Genomic DNA, 14,946 nt, shown 5'->3' with positions numbered 1-14,946 from the left:
ACGTGCAAAATTCCCAACTGTATCGAACAGTATGATGTAAGTGCTATAAGTGCTAATAAAAAAGCCAATTAACTCTAGGATGTAGAGGGTATGGATATATATATATAAAAACACAGTCCAGATTGGCACTGGTGTGCAACAAAAAATTCACCAGAAGCACCCACCCCACACAGGGGTATAAGGCGGGTGTATAACGATCAAAGGATCTCAGTATCTCCCCTCCTCCTGGGTCGGTAGGTCCTGGAAGTAGTTTCGGCGGCATGTCAGAAAAGAAAAAAGACAAGGAAAGTTAAATATCACATGACATCACTTCTGCAGTCGGCTGTTGCTGGCCAACAAAATTTGTGTGCAGTCTTTTGCAGTTTTCAACAGACACGACAGCCCTGGACAAAAGACGGCCGATCGTTCGGCCGACGATCAGTACGTGTGTACGGGGCTTTAAGGAAAAAATGTCATTTAAACTTGCTCTCGGCTGTAATGTATTGTCAGCTTCCGGCAATACAGGTAAAAAAATGAAAAAAACGGCTTCAGTATTTTATTCACTGCACCTGAGCAGTGCATTGTGGGGCAGCTTGTGACGTCAGGTCCCTATAAAAGAGCTGTCACAATCAAAACAGCTCAGAGCGCGGGAAGCGTCCGGAGAAGCAGGAGCTTCTTTTTTTTCTATTTTCCGGGAGGATGGGCGACTGATCATCGGGGGACACTATTTTTTTTATTTTTTAATAAAATACTTTTCCAAAACTGGCTTTTGTCTTTATTTTATTTTTTTTTTTTTTTCAAATATGAATTTTTTATTAAGGAAGTACAGCTTAAATACATTAACATTTCAACAAGTAATACAATATCAAATAAACCTTTATTGCTCCCATTCTTTCAATGTTTACTTGGCTTATATTCCTTCCTTATTTTTCCTTTTCATCCCATGCCCCTTCCTCCCCCTTACCTCCCCCCCCCCTCTCCCAATAAAAAAAAAAAAAAAAAAAAGGTTTAGTTAATTGCTCCACTGCCTTCAGCATGGAGGACTCACTATCCCTCCTCTCCATTATCCTCCCATCTATCCTCCTGTGAATTGTTTCCCTTCCTCAGAGATCATAAAAAGATTCCATGATTCCCATATCTTTTTATATTTCTCCTGTCTATCTTGGGAAAAAGCAATTAGCTCTTCCATTCTTCTAATATCCTCTACTCTGTGTATCCATTCTGCCCTCGAGGGGGGTTGTGTTTTTTTCCAATTACCTGGAATACATGCCTTAGCTGCATTAACCAAATACGGGATGATAGAATTTTCATATCTCCTTACTGATATCTCTGTCCCCTGTAGTAAGAAGAAAAGCGGATTTTCTTCAATTTTGTATTCCGTGAATTTTTGGATAATATTTTTTATTCCCTGCCAAAATGGTTTTATATCTGTACAGGTCCAGAAAATATGGTACAATGTACCTTCCTCTTTTTTGCATCTCCAGCATAAACCTGATTCCCTCGGGAACCATCTATGTATTTTCTTGGGTGTAATATACCATCTTGTTATAAGCTTGTAATTCAATTCTTGGATTTTGACGCATCCAGAAGGTTTAAAGGTAAATCTTAATATCCTCTGGACCTGTTCACTTGTCAGATTACATCCTAAATCCCTTCCCCATTTTCCCGGCCAAGACAATTCCGGCTGATCATCCGGATCTGTCAGTAGCCCGTAGGCGATTGATAATGTGTGTAGTAAGGTCCCTGGCTTCACACAGTGTTGTTCAAATCTCGTTAATGCTCTACCAAAACTTTCTGGTCTTGGTATTGAGGCCAGATAGTGATGTATTTGAATTGCTTGCCAGAAAGGGATATTATATATTCCCCCTCTATCAATCAATTGGTTAATTGAAGGCCATCTCCTTTGTAACAGGAAAGACGAGGCCTGCTCAATTTTCTTCTCCCTCAAATCCCCAAACTGTCTTTTATCTAGACCTGGTGCAAACTGTGGGTTCCCCAAGATTGGAAATAACGGTGACTCGTTCGTTGTCAGTTTGGTGTATATATTTGGTTGTCTACATACCCGAAGTGTATTTCCTATTGTCAAATGGTTTTTCAAATACTTAGGTAACACCTGGTAGCACCATATCGCTCTCTTCAAGTCCACTTCTGTTTGTTCCTGCTCTATTTGTACCCACAATTTATTTTCCGAGTGGTGCCACCAGTCCAATATTCTGGCCACTTGAGTGGCCTGATAATATGCCCGTATATCTGGGAAGGCTAGACCCCCTTTTTTTTTTGGCAATATTAAAATTCGTCTTGCTATTCGTGGTTTTTTGTAATTCCAGATATATTCCACAAACAGAGAGTGTATTACTTTGAAAAAGACACTGGGGATCTTGACAGGCAACGCTCGCAACAAGTACACAAATTTTGGCAAAACTGTCATCTTTAACAAATTACATTTACCAAACCATGAGTGCATCCCTTTACGCCATTGTTCTAATAGATTCCTCGTTTTTGCAATCATTTTTATTTATGTACAATTTTTTGGTGAATGGCTAGGGGTACAATGTACCTGATATCCATTCATATGGGGGGGCGGGCTCTGGGGGCAGGAAAGTTAGGGAGAGAGTGTTCAGGCTTAACGGTGGCATAGATGGTAGAATACCAGACTTGCAATGACATGGCTATGGTGTTCAAATCTCCCAGCCAGCAGGTGACTCATTGAAATCAGAGGTCAGAGTCCATGATAATGCAGGAGCTCGAAGTTCCCGCAAAGAAGCTCATTTATTTGTCATTCGACCAATGAGCGAACAGCCAATGTTCGACTCGAACTCGAAGCTCATCCCTATGTGTAAATGCTCAAGAAGGTATATTACCAAAGAAAGGCATTACATGCTACATATACAGTATGTTCATTCCCATCAATTCACAATTCATAACTATCCCTGACTTCTCTATAAAGGAACACTAACATTAGGTTAAAAGTTGTTCTATGTAGAAAAGGATTTAATAACTTCGTGGTCACATATTATTATGTCTGAACAGGGAGCAAAAGACATTTAAAGGTGGTATAGTGTGCAATGATATATTGAGATGCAGTTGACTTCTTCATTAGACAGAACTGAAATGCTGCAGACCAAACCACAGAGCCCTGGGGAACTAATAACTTTACTACAAAAAAAAAATAAAAAATTAAATAACAAAAAGAAAAAAATAACTGCAATACTCTCAGCTCTACTTCTGTAGACAACTGGCATGTCTACTCCAACATTTTTCAATCCTGAGGTTACTTAATCATGCCACTGATCCTTTTATTGTATTTGACAGCTTCTGGTACACTGATTCTATAGAAATAAAAATTACCAGCCTCTATTATGGTGCCTCCTTTTTGCAGAAATGACAGCTGGCATAGATCAATGGGCTACACAGCAAACCTATATTATTGTCGTATACTTAAAAAAAATGTGAAATATTTTTTAGGGTGCACTCTTTTATATGCACACATACTCTATAAATTTTAAAGTGTTAAAGCAGGCTCAATAAACTACTAACTTACTGTGGGTGTGCAATGAGCTGCAAAGGCATCTCTCACAAATGCCTGTAATGTAAAATCTAAAAGCCTAGCCCAACGTCTAATAACTGATTTCAGTTTACATTCACCAAATATGCTTGTTTTTACAGTACATGTCATAAAAGTAAAGTTTGTTTAGGAGTCTGTAATGATTGGTTGAAATGAGTTATTGCTTTCTGCAGAATTTAAAGTGATTGTATAGTCTTGTTTTTTTTGGTTGTTTTTTTTCTTTTTTAAATAACAAATGTATTATACTTGCAACAAAGAAAAAAAATACTGCACTAACTGTAAAAAAGCTGCAAGCACAAACAACCGACAAAAAAGTTGGCAAGTAACAGAAACACAATATAAAGTGCAGCGCTAAGAAAAAGTGACAAATGAAATGATCACTTAAATATAAAGTGAATAAAAAGGTGAATGCAAAAATAAGTCCCAGGGGAAAAAATAAGGCAAATAGTCCAAGGTGATGTGTATGATCACAATTAATTGTCAGATCCCACCGCCAGCAGAAGGTAACTGATATGCGCTCACCAGAATGTATGGACCCAAACTACCATATAGTAAATGGGTCAGATAGGCTCACATGGTATATCATGGGTATCCCAGTAAATGATGTGACCTCAGATGCTCCGGTTTACAGTCATATGATGAGGATGAGGAAGAAGAATACTCTCAATCACCCAATGAAATATGAGGATAAGCCAAATAAAGCAAACATAGTGTAAATCTGATAAAAACAATGTATTAATTAAAAGAAAATACACTTACAGATAGAAGGTATAAGAAAATGTAATGAGCAAACAATTCAGGCTGTCTTTGGCATGGTCCTGACGTGTTTAGTCATAAATTAATTTCTCAAAGGATATTGCCAGTTGGTTTTACACAGAGCAGCCCGGATCCTCCTCTTCTCAGGTCCCCTTTGGCTCTCCTAGCCCCTCCCTTCTGTTGAGTGCCCCCACAGCAAGCAGCTTGCTATGGGGGCACCAAGTCGTGACACAGCTCCCTGTGTCCATTCAGACATGGAGCTGTGACCCGGCCCGGCCCCCTCTCTCTCCTGATTGGCTGAATGATTTTGATTGACAGCAGCAGGAGCCAATCGCACTGCGCTGCTGTCTCATCCAATGAAGAGAGTCCCAGGCAGCTTAGACACTCCTGAAACATCGCTGGATAAAGAGAGGCTCAGGGAAGTATTAGGGGGGGCTGCTGCACAAAGAAGTTTTTTTTATCTTAATAATTACTTTGAAGACATTCTGTAGTGAGAATTAGTATAAATATACAAAACTCTGACCCCATTCACTTGGGGTGGGGAGGGGGGAGGGAGGGTGTGAATGTCATCCTGGGTGAAATAAGCTTCATACTGCAGTCCTGTTCAAATATAAAAATCTCCAGGAAGGGTATGATGTGCAAAAAAAGACACTTCCAATATGTTTGTAGATTAAAGTAATTCATTCATGTTTTTTTTCTGAACACAATGGCCTCCAGGAGATGGATTAAAGATTTTCAATAAATTGCTCAGTGGTTCAATGAAAGTTCTGTGTTTGCATGTCAAATTTCATTTATTGCACAATCTGCTTTGAGTTCTAGTTACTGTGAACAATTTCAGGCAGTGCTCGTGCTGCAGAACTTTATCAATACCTCACGCTGTCTAAACTATTTTCCCATTTACTCTGCTGTCCAGATTTTCTTTAGACCAGAAGAGAAATGAACTATGAAAAAAAATGAGGTTGACACATTGCTGCATCAACATCCCCAGGATTAAACCACAGTATATTCTGTTGTCTATGCCAGAGACACTTTTGCAGACAGAATTTACTATTCATGTGTTGTTTACAGGGAAATGGTTATGCTCTTTTTAATTCATAGTGTTATGCCTTGCAGGGTGATAGTATTGTGCACGCAAGTCCTTTTTATATCAGTAAACCCTAAGAACCTACTCAGGGGAGATGACCCTCAAGAGGGACAGATACTGTCATACATTCACACGAGTGATACAGGCTTCCATGGAAACAGCATAAACTAGGATCAGATCTGTCTTCAGAACTTAGCAAAATCCTTGACTGTAAAACAAAAACAGAATCTTATCAATAAATACTGGACCAAAGTACCTGGTTGCATCAAATGTGGGAACAACAAAATTTATAATGAAGGTATACTGGACAGCCACTGAAATACCTAGTGAATATTTAAAATGAACAGACACACCAAGTGCAGTTTTAATAAAAAGCATAAAGCAAAACTTTACTGGACATCAAAATACATAAAGCTTCTTACACATAAAAGGTACCATAAACATTAACAAGACTCAACCATACACTCCTGTTCCCAATATCCCAAAGAAAGCTCAAATAATACTTACAGCTTGCACTCAATATCTGGAACAGGACAATGAGGAGTTTTTCTTTTGCTTCCCCCTTCCTAGTGACTCTCTTTTCAAGTCCTCTATACCAGAGACCACCCACAGGATGTAATCATTTTTTTTGACCACTCACAGGTCATTTTGTGAGTGATGTCAGCAAGACATGGTTGCACTTCCCCTCACATGATCAATTAGATATGTTGCAGCCATCTTTACACGCAACGTCAAAGCTCACTAACCCACCTGTGGGTGAGAGATATTATTAGACATGTATGGGAACATTTGTCATGAATTAGTTAAAAAATATCCACAATTGATGCATTGGTTCAGAGGCTTATTATTCAGCTGGCACAGGGTTACTGAAGGAAACTGGCCTAAAATGGCAAAATGAGACCTAATATGACCAATAGAACATTATTGGTAGTAGCTTAGGTAGCAGTCCATAACTGGCAATACACTGCTCCAAGGATGATAATTTCTGTGATTGGTAATCCAATATGTAGGGGACATAAATGCCACAAGACTGTCTACTTGTCTCAAATACATGTGCCTCTGCACCTGGGAGCTTCCTAACTGTACAGCTAAGTACTCCATGGGACTGCACAGTCTACCACCACACCTCCTCTCAACACAATATAGCTATATCAACAGCCTAAATAAGAAATGATAATAAATAATCACATACATCATACATAAAATGCTGAAATCAGTGACAGGTCAGTAGAGTCTAGACCAGGGATTCCCAAACTATGGCTCTGCAGCTGTTGCAGAACTACACATTCCATGAGGCATTGTAAAACTCTGACATTCACATACATGACTAGGCATGATGGGAATTGTAGTTCCTGAACTCCCTTCCACAATCGGTGGTGTCAGTGGAAAGTGTTGATAATTTAAAAACTTTTAGATAGGCATCTTAGTGTAAACAGTATACAGGGATATGGGAAGCATTAGAGACATAAATGCATACACACACCCACACAGGTTGAACCGAATGGACTGATGTCTTTATTTTCCCTTACCAACTATGTAACTATATAAAAAAGGGACTCTTTACAGCTCTAAATACAAATTTATCTGTAGGAAGCATATAGGTAATGGGAAACACTTAGTGTCTTCTAAGCACAGATTTTTTTCACATTGTCACCATCAGGAAGCCTGCCCTGAGCAATGACAGGAAGTGGCGGCAAAGGGGCTGAAAAAGATCATCAGTACTGAGATGTAAAAAAATCTTTTCATGATAGACAGTTTACAAATTCTTTACCAAACTGAATTTTCAGGTTAGCAATAGTATTACTGTGACACCAAACTCTAAACTACAGTCTTCTCTTCTTACAGCTATACAGTAAGCCGTGGTGCATAGGGATGAGTGAACCTGCCTGGGTTCAATTTGTGAGGTTGTGTAGAATCCTGCTTGAAATCCATAAAACTCAAACTTGGCATTGAAGCATAAGTCTTTGACCCTTTCACACTGGTGCGCTTTTTCAGGGCGACAAAAGCGCATGAAAACTATTCCCTATGAAATCCAATGTAACTGTATACACTGCATGTGCACTGCACTTTGAAAAGTCCTGCAGGCTGCGTCTGTGGTGCAGTTTTTCAAAAGCACACCAAAAAGGCACCTTTTATTGCAAGTCCATGGGAATGCATCAAAAGCACATTAGTGTGAAAGGACCCTTAACGCTGCACAAAAGCACATCAAAATTGCATCAAAATGGCATCAGTGTAAAAGGGCCCTCCATTTTCAAGACTAAATAAGTAAGCTATTGTTAATAAAAAATACATGTGAAGCTAGGAACGGCCATTGGTAACATTTAATAAAGAAAAAAAAAAACTTTTCAAGCAGACTTCATAGTACCAATATGTAATAATGATAAGCAATTTTTAGCGGGACTCCGACATTGCGGTGGACAGATCTGACACTAACACTTTTTGGGGACCAGTGACACCAATACAGTGATCAGTGCTAAATAATATACACTGTTACTGTATAAATGACACTGGCAGGGAAGGGGTTAATACTGGGGGTGATCAAGAGGTTAAGTGTGCTCCTAAATAGTGCTTACTAACTGGGAGGGGAGGCTCTGTGACAGGCACACAGAGATCTGTGTTTCAGCTTAGCTGAGACACACAATCTCATTGTGCCTGTCTGACAGGAGAGCCACCTTCCTTGTTTCCCTGAAGATCGTGGGAGGTCAGCGGAGATCGAGCCTGCTCCTCCCTTGGTCTGGCACCCGCTGTGTCTAATCACAGCGGGAGCGCGGCTCAAGCGGCGCACGCGCACCCCCGAGACCACGTGCACATAATCACATAGATCTACGTGGTTGTGCGCAGTCGAGCCACCCTGCCGCAGTAAATCTGCGTGGGGCGGTCGGCAAGTGGTTAAAGACCTATTGGAGGAGAATTACTAAAGCTGGTGCACACAGAATATGGTAAAAACCAATCAGCTTCTAACTTAAGCTTGTTCAATTAAGCTTTGACAATAAAACCTAGAAACCGATTGGTTACTATGCACTGCTGCACCAGATTCTATGTGCAAAAACAAACACAAAAAAGGGTGCACCAGCCTAGCGCATTATCCTCAGTAAGCTTTTTATAACAGAAGTTAAAATCAACTACTCACAAACATGCGTAGTAAATCAGCACATCAATTCCAAAAAGCAGCATCACATGGAAAAGTCCAATGTCTCATGTAGACGGAGGGCTGACGCGTTTCGAGGCCGTGCCTCTTCCTCAGAGCCCTCTGTCTACATGAGACATTGGACTTTTCCATGTGATGCTGCTTTTTGGAATTGATGTACTGATTTACTATGCATGTAGTTGATTTCTGTTATTAAAAAGCCCGCTGAGGATAATGCGCTAGGCTGGTGCGCCCTTTCTTTGTGTTTGTTTTTGCAGTGTTTCGACCCCCCCGGTCGTAGAGGGCAGCAAGGCTTAGCCATATGAGATGCCAAGTGTGGGTTCCAAGACCAAGACAGCCTGAGGACCTGGTTCTAAGCGCAGGAGTAGGGTGTCTAGCATCACTCTTTTTTCCCAGATTCTATGTGCACCAGTTTTAGTAAAACTCCCCATATTGTCAAGTAGGACCTTTACGTTACTAGACAAATGATTCTCAATTTACACCAAAACGTAAACATTTAAAACATTTAATCCAGCATTATTAAATGATAATAATCAGATTAAAAATAGTACATATATTTGCTGAACTCTTTTTCCATTCACCATCACTTAAGTTGTATACAAAAAGCTATTTTTTCAGTTAGGAGTTTTCAACATCATTTCTGTACATAAATAATTTTTTTATGTATCCAGGAGAACCCACAGAAAATAACACACCAAGGAGGCAGCTTATCACCGCTACTGCAATATTTTTTCTTTCCTTATAACGGGATGAATACCCCTTAACTACTGTATGTTTTTTTGGCTAGAAAAAAAAACAGTGTATTTTGTGGGGAATAGCCTTGTTCAATACTCAACTGCCATCATTTTTCAGGCAAGGTACATTTATGAATTTTCCCCGAGAAGGGGAGCCAGAAGGGTAATGCTGTTGGTATACGCTACCTTTCTTGGCTAGAGATGACATGAGGTCAGCCACCTCTCGGTCTGGGCGGAAGGAATTTTTGTTTTTAGGGATGAAACTAGTCAATTTTTTGCACATTCCAGACATATGCAGAATGCACACCCGCATCATACTGTACATACAGGCAGTAGCATTAACAGGTTTCTTTCTGAATGGCCACTTATCCTTCTTTTATTGCCATTTACCCAATCTTTCTATACATACAGGCTTTATTAGTAACTCCTATGCCATAACAACCTTCTGACCTAGCCATGATGCCTCTCGATACCAAGGATGTTGGTCTATATGTTTAGGCTGTGTATCGTTAGAAGTTATTATCTCTTTTAGTGTAACTTGTGACTTGCTCACTCTATCTTCAATAGGCAGCACATATCTTTTGTCTATTATAATTCTACTATATAATGGATATACCTCAGTATATATTATTCCTTTTGCAAAAAACAAAAATAAATACAGTTTGACTTCTTATGTAACTAGGTAGCTATATTGCAACTTGTTCTAGATGTGTTTGCTTGTAGTCTTTGCCACATTTGAAATGCAAAAAAGCCTTTAAAGCCATGAATTATTTAGGAACGTGATAACAGTGAAACAAAGCAACTTTAGACCAAATTAGAAAATCTTTCAGTTGATCAGAAATAACATTCACAATGGAGACACAAACAATGCAAAGTACATACTTAAGAAAAAATAACCATGCATATCAATATATATATATAGTGATATCTCCTTTCATAGATCATCACTATTTAAGTGGATCTCCAGAGAAACGGTTTTACCCTCCAAAGCATTTACAGATTCGTCCAGCCAGTCTTGTGATTCACTCACACTGCATAACTATACAGGTTACAACAATATTTCATTGTACAGCTTACACCACTCTAATGCCAGTCTGGTAATTGGACAATAACTCACCAACATTATTTGGCTCCAGTAATTAGGCAGGTGCAAAAAAGCTGTAGAGCTAAACCCTAAAACTGCAGCGTGTCACCTATTTGGCTATGCGTTTTGGCAGAAGTACATATATCACAATAACAGTGGAACAGATTTACAAATATATTACATATCTGTGTGGTGTAATAATGTTTTAAAGCACTACTAGGAATAAACGTGCTTGTTTACGAACATTGTAGGCATGGTAATTAACTTAGGTTAACTGGATTCACCAACATAATTTGCAGTCTTTATTTAAAACTCAAGAGCATATTGTACTTCTCCATCCTACATATAGTTTTACTATCCATCCATCTAATTTGCCTGCATTGGGGGAGGTTGCCATCACTCATGGGTAGCTGTTTAAAATTACATAATAAGTGTTCATGTCTTGGCTTCTCTTTGTTTCTAGAGATAACCAGTCAACCATAAGCTCACTAACAAGTATGGGGGAGACAGAGAGTGTTCGATCCTGGGTAGGATCATCAGCCAGCTGGGCATCACCTTCTGGAGGCAGCAAGTGTGGACGCTTTTCAAGGCAGTCAACACCTGATACTTTGAGCGTTTACAGTTTACGGTAAGGGAGTATTAAATACTATTACTGATTTTTTATTCTATACTATACTGATTTATATATTATTACTAAATGTAAAGTGTACTTAAATGATCGTGGAAAAATATTAGTAGTAGATGTCTCACTGGAATTGTAAAATGGTAAACAAGGTATAATATTGCCAATTATAGAAATATTGCAAAGCTAGTCCTGGTGTCTAGTTAAATATACAATTCCCAATACCAAAAATGGTGAATATACATCCCAGTTTTCCCTAGAAGTAAATATTGATAAAACAATTTGTGGGACACAAATACCCTGTTGCTGTAGTGGGTAATGTAAGACTTGTCCTGTCTGTACTGGGAATTTTGTTGTCCACACTTTTGTGGCTAAGAATTTCCAGTAATGTTTTTACTTTAAAACCCCATTCCTGGTTGTCATAAGTTAGAATTAAAGGCCAGCCATTGGTAGTCCCAGTAAAGAAAAACTGTCAATCTTGGTGAGAAATAAAGTGCTGGTCCTAGAGAGAACTATGCAGCACACAATCTTCCTAATAACAGGCCAGAAATAGCTTCCACCGCTTTTGCCATTTACTGGTTACATGGACTGCCTTATCCTGTTCTCAATTAATTCTTTTGTGCTGAGCCATATGAATTTTGAAGAAGAACAAATACATTAAAGGGTTTCTGAGCCCACTGAGTCATCATTGCAGAGACTATGGATGCATCTATTCAAATGTTAACCCAATAACCATGTATATCAATTTAAAGCCTATATGGAATAATCCTGTTGCCATGTAGGCATTCAATAATGTATTGGTTTTTACTTAAGATAATACAGGTATATTATTGGTAGGATAAGATATGGCGAAATAAAGGCAATTTTTTTTTTGTTTAATTAGTTTTTATTGAAAGAAAAGAGTTTTAACATACAAAAATCCACAACTGCGGAAATGGTACATACGGATGTGTATCAAGTATAAAGCAAAGTAGCCTCTAAATGATGAGAACAGTACATTACAGTATCATCAGAATATAAAATTAGCGTTAGCTGTGGGATACCACATCGACCAGTCTTTCCAGGTGTTGGTGAATGCAGTGGAGGATCCAGATCTGATCGACAGGAGTTTTTCATAAGAGTTAATAGATTGGACTATAGATATTGTCTCAGAGATATTAGGGACTAGGTTCCCTCTCCAGCGTCTAGCAATCGTGAGTCTTGCAGCTAGAAGTATGCTCGTGATCACTTTTCTGTATGGCATTGCCAGATTTAGAATAAGGCAATTTTTTTTAATTTTGGATAAAATGGGGTAAAGGTTTGATTCTCTGTTGGGGTGTTAATAGCTGTTGAAATCCCAGCTGACACAAGGGGATAAAGGGAAATGGAATCTATCCAATGGACACATAAAGAGCAAGAACATAGAGTGAAAATGATTAGAACCTCTGTCACTTTCCATTCTGGATTAAAGCCCTAACTTCTTTTCCCAATGGCTTCCATTATGTCAGATTGTAGGAGGGTGTCACTGGTGCAGGAAGTAAAGGAAAATCTTTGAACAGGAGTCTGGCAGCCCTTAACCACTCAATTGGGTCTAAATAAATGATTGAAGTCAGATAATAAATGTAATTATGTCATCTTATACATAGGTTAGTAATGTTTGAAACAGTTTTTTTTTTAAACCTACGAAACACATGTACAGATCACCTACTGTATACCACTTGGGCCCCAAAACATGGCCTTTTTGCATGCAGTACAGACCTCTGCAACAATGTTAATGAGCCCTAAATGTTAGATGTTCTTTAGGCTCAAGTTTTGGTGCCGAGTCTTTGAAGGACAAGAAAATAATACAAACAGACCTTTACCTTAAAGTTTACTTATGCTGTATAGATATTAAAACATGCACATATTCATAGCAAACAGTAAACAAGCATTAAAACAAGTCATTCCTGTACTATGAAGGCATTTATTCTTAAAGATAACGACATATACTCTATAGTGGTTCCAGTAAGTTTCTAAGTAACTGGTGTTTGTTTACATTTAAGACTATGTTTCTATTTCCATGCATAATAAATGGAGAGAATGATTTCAGTGTTTTTGTTGTGAACTTTGATGATTATTTTTTCCACAGCGCCTAAAGCTACAGAGGTGAATCAGGGCTCGTTCGAAAGTGTTTTGACTGCTTTTTTATAATATATGAATATCTTATGTGCATAGTCTGGGTACAAGTTCACTTTAACCTGAATGTAGCTATAAACCTAACCTAAAATCCTAGACCTATAATGACAAAAGAAAAAATACCATTGTGCCAATATAACTAAAATATTAACAATGCAATATAGATTCTTTGCCATGAAATCCAAACGGCCAAAAATCCACAAATGAAAACCAAAATCAATCGGAACCAAAACCATCAATTTAATGGTTTTAAAAAGCAGTTACATTTCAGGCATGCTGGGAATGGCAACTGGCAAATTTGCTTGTGCTCTCAACCAAACTGTCTAACCATTATATTGGCACTCTACCCATAACAAATTGTTAAAAAAAAGAATGTTCTTTAGCAAGAAACATACAATCCACATTACCCACTTGCTGCCAAATCACGTACTTGTACGTGATTTGACTTCAAGTGGTTGTACCGGCATGATGCCTGCAGCTGCAGTGTAATAACAATGGATGTGACTAAGGAGCCGCTTGCCTGTTATTACATCCCCCCTCCCGCCACCTTCCGCTTCTCACAGGGGCTCTGCCATCTCACCGGGAGACCCGAGCGGCCAGCAGACACGTCCGCTGGCTGGCCGAAGACCCGAGCTAAGCCAGAATTAGCTTTGATTGATGGGGACAATTGAAGGACCTCTTCCCGATAAACCCTGGACAGGATAGGCAGCATAGGCAGTCTTCAAGGGATCCCAGATCCCTAGCAAATTCAATCAGTTACATCAGCATCAGGGGCTTGATAGCTGCTGTTGATCCAGGACTGATTCATTTTGAGCAGTCAGCAATGTCAGCAGGTCAATGGAGTCTGTGGACAGACACACTCTTTTATCCGTGACAGAACCTCCAGCAGCACTGAATGACTGTTCAGAAAGCATGCTGAAAGCAGGACAGGCCAGTAGCTTGATTGTATATTGAGCACGTTCTGGCCAGTGGTCTATCCTCAAGATCCAGTAACCTATTGGATGCTCAGTTGCAAAGGTCTCCAAGTCTGCTCTTGCCCCTGAATAATCCTGCACCATATGATGCAGACACTGCCGATAGTTGCTTAAACCCTGGGCGCTGAGAACTAAAGAATTGTTTAAAGGCATCGGTCTGCCGGTCGCCTTCTCCTCCTCCTTTTGACTGAATGAAGCCTCAGAAACACAATTTGTCAGGTAATGGCAACCTCTCAGTGTCTGGAAAGGTGTTACACATATTTTTCTTCAAGGCGTCCTCAAGATGTTTCATCCTCTGCTCCCTCTGCAAAGGCAGGATGAGCTCTGCAACTTTACCCTTGTAACATGGCTCAAGAAGTGTTGCCAACCAGTAATGATCCCTCTCCTTGATGCCATGAATCCTCGGGTCCTTTTGCAGGCTTTGCAGAAACAGGGAGCCCATTCAGCATACATTTTAGGAAGCATGAGATTCTGAGTTCTCTGGGTCACTAAGGAGGACATTGTCAGGCTCTTTTGCCAAGCTAATTTATTACATAGATTGAGCCAGCTGATTGCTTAATTCTTCACAGAAGCCGTACACAGTCTTGGCAGATATATTTCAAGGTGTACACTGCATACGTAGAAGTCCCATGCCTAAGCTTAATACTAGAAAATCGTGCTGGGTTTGTGATACTGCAATAAAGGGAATATTTTTGCAATTGCAGTGAGCCCCAGGACCTATTAATACTAGAACTTCTTAATTAGTTTTACGATTTAAAAAAAATTACTTCTTTTACTTTATGAAGGGTATATATACTTGAAAGTATATCCCCTGTGCCAGTGGTTCAAATGGTATTTAAGAGAACG

The 14,946-nt window shown here is 39.3% G+C and overlaps 1 protein-coding gene across 1 annotated transcript in view; it reads left to right on the top strand.

Annotated features, from left to right (window-relative positions):
* The window catches only part of MYO18B (myosin XVIIIB), an 842,989-nt gene that overhangs the window by 799,646 nt on the left and 28,397 nt on the right, over positions 1–14,946 (top strand). The window contains exon 42 of the mRNA XM_082258232.1: positions 10,814–10,978. Within this exon, the coding sequence (XP_082114358.1) occupies positions 10,814–10,978 (165 nt within the window). The remainder of the gene's footprint in view (positions 1–10,813; positions 10,979–14,946) is intronic.

Source organism: Pelophylax lessonae, assembly GCF_965119305.1.
Source record: "Pelophylax lessonae genome assembly, chromosome: 1".
Classification (NCBI taxonomy): domain Eukaryota; kingdom Metazoa; phylum Chordata; class Amphibia; order Anura; family Ranidae; genus Pelophylax; species Pelophylax lessonae.
Note: the sequence above shows the minus strand (reverse complement) of the source record. Positions and strands in the feature narration are given on the sequence as shown.